This window comes from Pygoscelis adeliae, unplaced genomic scaffold (assembly GCF_000699105.1).
Source record: "Pygoscelis adeliae isolate BGI_AS28 unplaced genomic scaffold, ASM69910v1 Scaffold291, whole genome shotgun sequence".
Classification (NCBI taxonomy): Eukaryota; Metazoa; Chordata; class Aves; order Sphenisciformes; family Spheniscidae; genus Pygoscelis; species Pygoscelis adeliae.
In genome coordinates, this window is record NW_008824063.1 from 798,011 (window position 1) to 805,411 (window position 7,401).

The 7,401-nt window shown below is 54.4% G+C and overlaps 2 protein-coding genes across 2 annotated transcripts in view; one reads left to right on the top strand and one right to left on the bottom strand.

Moving 5' to 3' along the window:
• Nucleotides 1-4,149: 4,149 nt before the first annotated feature.
• On the bottom strand, nucleotides 4,150-6,605 carry LOC103925410 (chromosome unknown open reading frame, human C1orf50). Its single transcript, XM_009334126.1, has 3 exons — nucleotides 6,456-6,605; nucleotides 5,214-5,345; nucleotides 4,150-4,500 (listed from the first exon to the last, which is right to left on the bottom strand). Exons 1-3 carry the CDS (start codon nucleotides 6,603-6,605, stop codon nucleotides 4,318-4,320), a joined length of 465 nt encoding a protein of 154 aa, XP_009332401.1. The 3' UTR covers nucleotides 4,150-4,317.
• Nucleotides 6,606-6,846: 241 nt separating this feature from the next.
• The window catches only part of LEPRE1 (leucine proline-enriched proteoglycan (leprecan) 1), an 8,928-nt gene continuing 8,373 nt past the window's right edge, over nucleotides 6,847-7,401 (top strand). The window contains exon 1 of the mRNA XM_009334127.1: nucleotides 6,847-6,864. Coding sequence (XP_009332402.1) covers nucleotides 6,847-6,864 — 18 coding nt within the window. The remainder of the gene's footprint in view (nucleotides 6,865-7,401) is intronic.

Below are 7,401 nucleotides of genomic sequence, written 5' to 3' on the forward strand. Positions count from 1 at the left end.
ACCCCGCGGTGCAGGGGGTGCTCACGGGGGGTTAGAAACAAATCCCCCTGAACCCCTCCCGTGTCAAATGAAAACTGGCCTTCAGGAACAAGAGCACGAGAAGAAAATCTCCAGGCGCTGCCAATTTGAAAAGCAGGAGCCGAAATCTGGCCCGAAACAGAAAACTTGTTTAGAGTTAATTCCATTTTTAAAAGCCAGGAAGACCTGCCGGTCTTGCAGCGCGGCTCAAGAAGGTGACGTGGAAGCAACAGAAACCCTGTGGTTAAAAATCCCTGCTGTGGGCAGCTGAAAACCATCTGCAAAGGCTGAAAAAACACCTCTATATCGTTTTTAATCTTGCCTGCCCTGCCTGGCCCTGGCACATCCGAGAGGTGTTTTCCCTCGCTCAGTTATCATTCGCACCATAAACCCACCTCTCAGGACCAGAAGACGACAAGAAGGCTCACAGCAGCCCTAAAAGTCAGCAAATGTCGGCTCTGGGGAGCATCCAGGAGAGGATCAGACGTTAAGAGCATCTTTCTGCCGGGCCTTTTAAACGAGCCCTGGTTTATCTGCACGTCCAAAGATGGAGCAAAAACCGCTCTGCCCAACGTTAATGGTGTCAGAAGCACATCTCTGTCTTCTCCTGCAAATGTTGTCCATCCCTGGGGGTTTTGGAATGAGCCATTGCCTTCAGTCCAGGTTCACTACGGCCCTGAGCGCTCACAAAAGGCAGAAGAATATTTTCAAAATGAATTTTCAAGATGAAACCATGAATGGAAAGGAAGTCTTGCAGAAGGCGGCTGATTTTTAACCTTTTTATCTGGGAAATGTATTAAGTACTGCAGCTGGAACAGCAGCCGCGACCCTGCAGCCTCTGGTTCTGCTTCGTTCACTCCTTACCTACCTGGTTGTTCCTCCAAGCAAAGCAGAGGGCACATGCTCATCTAAATGAAAGGCCTGAAAAACATGTAGGAGCGAGATGTGGCCCATACGTCATCTGCAGACAACCTCTGCCCTCCGGCGCTGCGTCCCGCTGACTCCTCCCAGATGATTTTTGGATTAAATCCCTGCCCCGTCGAGCCAAAAACCCATAAAGGCAACGGCTCGGTAGAGGCTGAGCTGAGCGGATGAGACCATAAACCTGGAGGGACTCGAGGATTCCTCCACCGAACACCATCTCCTCGGGTCTCGAGAAACTCATCCTCGCTGCAAGCGTTGCAGGAGGCTCCAGCTCATCTTTCAGCCACCGGCTCCATCCTTGCCCGCCTTCCAGAGGATGGGTTGCTCAGCTCTGCAGCAGTACCTTCCAGCATTTCTGATGTTGCCTCAGCTCTTTGGGTTTAATTAGATCAAAAACCAGCCGAGATGGCAATACTGGGTGAGCTGTTTCAGGGGAACCAGCCAGCGTTTTGGGGGAATGGTTCCCCCTTTCCAGCATCACCTCCCTGCTCCACAGCAGGACCATTCGGCAGCCGCATCCCCGCTTCCTGCAGTGCAGAGAGCACCGAGCATGAGCATGAGCCCACCGTCTCCATGTCTTGCCTCTTGATACCTTCTGTATATTTTCATACAAAGCTACATCCATAGTGGTTTTGCTCTTTTGGGGCAAATCCAAGAAAAGACTTGCCAGCGCCCAGAGGAACTGCAGGAGACCGGGGAGTTACGGGGTACGGAGGGTCAAGGGTGATTGCTGGAGATGTAGGAAAGCACGGGTGAAATCCCACCAAAGGCCAGAGCGTGAAATCACAAGCTACGGAGGTCTACGAACATCACCCCGATCCCCTTGCACATGTCACTGTACAATTTTAATGATGGGAAACAGAGATAAAACTGGGGCAGGAATCCCCTCTTCCCAGAGGAGCATAAATCAACACATGTGAAGATCTCTGATGCTGCTGTAATTAGCACCATGGCAAAGCCCATGCAGTAATTAACTTTCTCCCTTCCAAGTTAAGATTTAATAACATGCAGTAAAATAAGACCTGGGGCGATGAAACAAGCAGGGAAAAAAAACATCAAATTAGACACTTGTGACTCGGTAAGGAATTAATTATACCCTGGTCTAATAATAATACTACTACATTGCTTTTAATCTGCCCTTGTGCTCCAAGTGAGGGAGGGTGAGCTGGGAAAAGGTGCTTGAAATGTCCCGCACTGACTCTGAGGACTGGGTTTCTGCCAACCAGAGGCTCAACCACGCTGGGATGGGGCTGAGCTACTGCATCTGGCAGAGCTGGAAGAAGAAAATCTAGGACAAAAAGTATCCTGGGCTGCCGGAGAGCCGTCTCAAACCTCCCATCCTAGCAGGGAACAGCTCTTCCCATGGGGAATCGGTGCTGCCAGCAGCCCCGAGCATCTCTCAGGGCAACTCCCAGGGTGTGCCAGGGGTGTGGGGACCATAAGAGAGGGAGACTGGGGGCTGGACGAGAGGCTGCGCCCTGCCGAAGGGGGAATAACCTGGCTCCATGGCAAGACTCAGTGACGGTGCTGGTCCCCAGGGGTCTCTTGGGAATGCAAAGAGGTCCTCCCTCCCCTTGGCAGAGTCACTGCAGCACCTAACCCAAAGCAGTAGGTTCAGACATCAAGATAGAGATGCATGAGTGGAGCGTGACCTGGGAGAACGTGGTGCTGCAGCATCCTCCTTCACAGGACCCCAGTGGGGCACCCAAACCCCTCCCAGCTGCAGGCAAGGGCCAGGAGGAGCAGGACCCTCTGGGGACTCACTGTAAGACGAACAAATCAATGCTAGAAAGGGAACAAGGAAGTTTGGAGGAGTTAGAGATTATTTTGAGAGCGTATGCATGAACTGATCCAAGCCTGACACACAGACAGCCCCGAACCCAGTCAGGCATCACCCAGCAGAGCTGAAGGCAGCGGTGTCTTCCTCGGCAGTGGTTAAAGAGAGATGGGGCAATGCCTGGGAAGGTCACTTGGAGCTGAGTGACCACCTGGAGCAAGCAAGCCCCCAGGAAGGTGAGCGACCGCTGCACCCAAGGCCGTGCCATGGGGAACAGAGGACACCACTCTTCCATCACCACCTCAGAAGTGAGGAGAGCCCAACTGCAAATGTGGGTGGAGGTGGTGCTTCTTGGTGGAGCCCAACCGCAAGCGCGCTTGCGGTTGGGCTCCACCAAGAAGCACCACCTCCACCCTTGGCGGGCCCAGCGCCCAGGGTCACAATTCCCCTTCCACAAATGGTCCCCAACCTTCACACGTCGCCAGCAGAGGAGGAGGCTAAGGCCAGTGTGCACATCCAACACCTTGAGCAGCAACATAAGGTCATTACCTTGTCGTCTTGGGGAGGTCAGCAAGTCATGGGAGGATCCGACCAGATCTGACGTTACATGCCGGGATCCAACCTGGACATCCCCTTCTCCATCAGTACATTCCTACCTTGGCTCCTCACAGAGGAGGCGAGCTCCTGGAGGAGTCCTGTGCAGCTGGGCAGAGGGACGACACCTCCTCAGCAGCCCTGATCTTTGCCTATCCCCAGTTCTTGGTGGAAAAAGAGAGGCTGGAGATGCCCTGCCAGCCACTGAATCTCCCTGGTAAAGCCAAAGGGATGCTTGCCATGCAGACAGGACACAGGCCCTGTCTCAGAGGTACATTTGAGATCAAGATTGATTTATTTTATTTTCTCCACTGCTCTGGCACAGAGGCATTCAGTGTCCCTGCACATTCCTGTCTCGCCCTGGCAGCTCAACCACTCGAAGCCAAGGGGAACACATGAGGACTGTGAAACACCCATCCTTTGAAGAGCACCTGAAGCCTGCATGGCACTTTTTGAGGATGCTCTTCCCAGAGAAAAGAGTTCCAGGTCACCCCGTGTGACAGACTCAGGGATTCGGACCAGCTGGGACAGAGACCAACAGACTCAGGTCACAACAGACCTTTCTGTGCTCTTCTCAGACCACAGAGCTTCCTAAACATGGGCATTTTAACAAGGGGCAAAATCCAGCCCTGAAATCATTACCTGCCACAGGTAGTCACAGTGAGGTACACCAGAGCCAGACAGGTAGGACATATTTTATAGCCTTATCACATCTGCCCCAAGCATTTTGCTTTTTGCTCCAAGCCCTCCTGGAATTGACTCCACCTGATATTATCTGCCTCTCGCTACAGCTTGACATAAGTCAAAGAAATAAATTACTCAATTACTAGAAAATCCAGTAAGACTGAATGCAGAATTAGTGTCGTTAAAGCACAGAGCAAGTACTGGCAGCATCAGCATTTTTGCTTCTTGGTCTCTTTCCTTGCTCTGCCTTTGGCAGCACGCAGGCACTGCGTGTCCTCGCACAGGGACTCTGCGCAGGGGGTCCCGTATGGTCACTTGTGTCACTTGGTGAGGCCCTGGAAGTTGGGCTCTGTACACGGGGGCAGCGCTGCCTGCCGGCTCAGCAGCTTATCCAGGACGTTTATTTCAGCATCTCGTTTCTCAATGTCCTCAAACGGAGTCCAGGACATGTCATGCTGGAGCTTATAGGCACCAAGAAATTCATGGGGACTGGTCCCCCATTCCTGGAAGAGAAAGGAGAGATTCACATCATTGCTAGTTTCCCTTGGAGCTGGGCTGTGCTGTCCCTCAGCCCAACCTCTGCCCGTGCTGGATAGCCCTACCACCTTTGAAGCAGTCCCAGCTACGTGACCATCCCGTTTTCTAACCTAAAAATAGGCTCAACTACCCTAAGACCAGGTCAAGCTACAGTGCTGCTGACGCAGGGAGGCTTGGGGATACAAGATCTCCCTGACCTGCACAGAGCTCCCCTACATGTTCAGCGCTTTGCTCTGAAGCCTTCACCCTGCACGTAAGAAAAAAGGTGGCCTGGAAGGAGGATACCTCCAAGACCAGCCCTACCAAGCTGCAGACAAACTCACTTCCCTGGACTGAAGCCCTTGAGAAGACCGTACTGCCAGACAGCCACACCGGACAGGGAAGGCCCAGGGCATGTTTGCAGTTCTTTACTTCCAGAGAAAGAACTGCAGGGACCGAAAGGCAGAATTCAGATCCACGCACCAAAGGTCTTCTTGCCCACCATCCACCAAGAGCTAAGAGAACTTCATAATATGGCTCTTACACCAGCAGAGTAACTCAGACCAAGGACAAATGCCAGCTGAGCAGGAGCCAACAAATGCCTCAAGATGGTGCTTTTGTCTGAGGCCCAGAAGTGCCCAAGTACCAGAAACGTGTTTTTTTCCCCCTCCCTGCTTCCTCAGGGGCTGTTAGGACCCACCTTGGGAGACAGGATGGAGAAGTATCGCTGGCCACTCTCCCGCCTGTACATGTAGTAGATGTTTCCTGGCTTCTTCACGAGGTTGCAGGCCACGTGGTGCAGATCAGCATCTCTGTTAGCTTCATCCAAGACCTAAAAAACAAATTTAAAATTTCCACACTTGAAATAAAACGACAGTGTGCTATTGCCTCTCAGCCAGAGCCCGAAATACACCACTTGACACACCACTCGCGAGGCCTCATCCTCCCTGGCGCATGTCTGGCTTCACGTGGCACATCACTTGCCCCAGGAAGGAGATGCTTTCCAAAGAGATAAAGTTTTCTCCAAGTTTACCCTGTCAGCTGGACCTCAGAGCTCCTGCACCCCTCCACAGAGGTGGAGATACCTTCAAGAATCAAGGACCTCTTCACCACAGCCCCAGGTTCACCTCTGTGCCTGACCACATGCTGGACTCGTTCCTCTTCTCTGTATACATCTGCTGGACCCTGGGGGCTTCCCTGCTGCGGTCCCCGAGGGAAGGGGCAGCAAACAACGGGGAATTCATCTCCCCAGCTCCACCAGCTGACTGCTCCACAGCTCCGGCTCCACCAGTTAACGATTATATGACATAGTGGCCTTGATGGCAGCGGGCCAGTCGCAGTGACTGGCAGATCCTTTCCCGCTCAGGCTCTGAGATTTCACCCCCGAGGGTGAAGTCTGAATTGAAGAGGACAGCCGAGCCCCGCTGGGCTTGCTGACGGAGCCACCTGCTCCAGCAAATGAGCTGGGACAAGCTGGAAAGCCAAGCCCATCGTCAGGCAACAGCTCATCTTCTCCCAGGGCTCAGATCCAGCCAGGGCCACGTCGTCACCCCCCTGCACCAAGTCCTCCCGGGAGCACAGCGCACACGCTACGGTGACAGGAGTTGCCTGTCCCAAAGCCAGAGTCATCTCTCTGTCCTTCCTGACACCTGAGCTGCTTTTGACCAGCCGCCCTCGCTCCTCTGCCTTAACAGAAGTCCTCCCCGATGCGCAGAGGACTCAGGGAAAACACCAAAAACATCCTTCCCTGTCCCCAGCTGATACCAGACAATAAACCCTCTTTATTTTCCCACTGAATCTTCTCTACTTGGCTTCTGGCCATGATTCATGTCCAGGCCACAGCTCTTCCCGAATGTCTGGCAGTTAAGGCAGATGCTAATCTCCCTCCCCTCACAAGCACAAGGCAATGAGCCTTCTGCCCAGCTCGCGGACGCATCCTCACCTTCCGAGCCTGCTCCTGCAAGTACCGGATCTGCTCGGCGATGGCGGTCAATTTATTGCAGGCGTTTGCTCGGATGAAATCATCCGCCTGCGAGGAAGAACGAGGTTTGGTCAGGACGGGGACGAGCCACGGCCCTTCGGACCTTGCCATGCTGGGTGTGCGCTGGAGAAGCGGCAGTCGTGGCCTCACTCGAGGTTTTAAAGGGGCTGTGGGTGGTGCAGGAGCTGCCCTGCATGCGGCTGGGGGGCAGCCGTGGCAGCCCCCGGGCGGTGGGGTGACAGCCGTGGAGCAGGGACCAGGCACTGGGGGGGTGCCTGGACATGCTGGGTGGCAGTGGAAGGGGGCAGTAGAACGTACTGGGAGGCACTGGGGTGGACCGAGATGTAGTGGGATGCACTGGGAGGAGGCAGTAGGGCTTACAGGGAAGCATTTAGGTGGACTGGGTGGGCTGAGAAGCTCTGGGGGACATACTGGACTAGGACGTAGTACTGGAAGGCAGAAGGATGTACTAGGAGTCACTGGGGGGATAGCAGAACATACTGGGAGGCGCTGGGATGGACTGGGAGGCACTAGGAGGGGCAGTAGGCCACGTCAGGAGGAACTGGGGTGGACTGAGAAGCACCGCGATGGACTGGGAGTCGCTGAAGGGAGAATAAGACATATCAGGAGGTGGGCGCTGGGATGGACTGGGAGAGCGGGCGGTAGGACGCACCTGAACACACTGGGGTGGACTAAAGGCAGCGGGACGTACTGGGAGGCAGTAGGCCATACTGGGATGGATTGGGAGCCTAGTGGGATGTTCTGGGAGTCACTGGCGGGCAGCAAGACGCAGCGGGAGGCACCGAGGTGCGACGGGAGGTGCTGGAGGCACAAACAGCGTGGCCCACTGGGGAACACGGGAAGGTACTGGGGCGCACTGGGGCATACTGGGAGGGGACAGTGGGAT

What these genes read in the sequence shown, in the direction of transcription:
- LOC103925410 (XM_009334126.1), bottom strand. Translation starts at nt 6,605, where the DNA reads ATGGCAAGGTCCGAAGGGCCGTGGCTCGTCCCCGTCCTGACCAAACCT. An exon ending in TGCAGGAGCAGGCTCGGAAG is followed by an intron (nt 5,346 to 6,455) that starts GTGAGGATGCGT and finishes TTTGTTTTTTAG; the next exon opens with GTCTTGGATGAAGCTAACAG. An exon ending in TCTCCATCCTGTCTCCCAAG is followed by an intron (nt 4,501 to 5,213) that starts GTGGGTCCTAAC and finishes TTTCTCTTCCAG; the next exon opens with GAATGGGGGACCAGTCCCCA.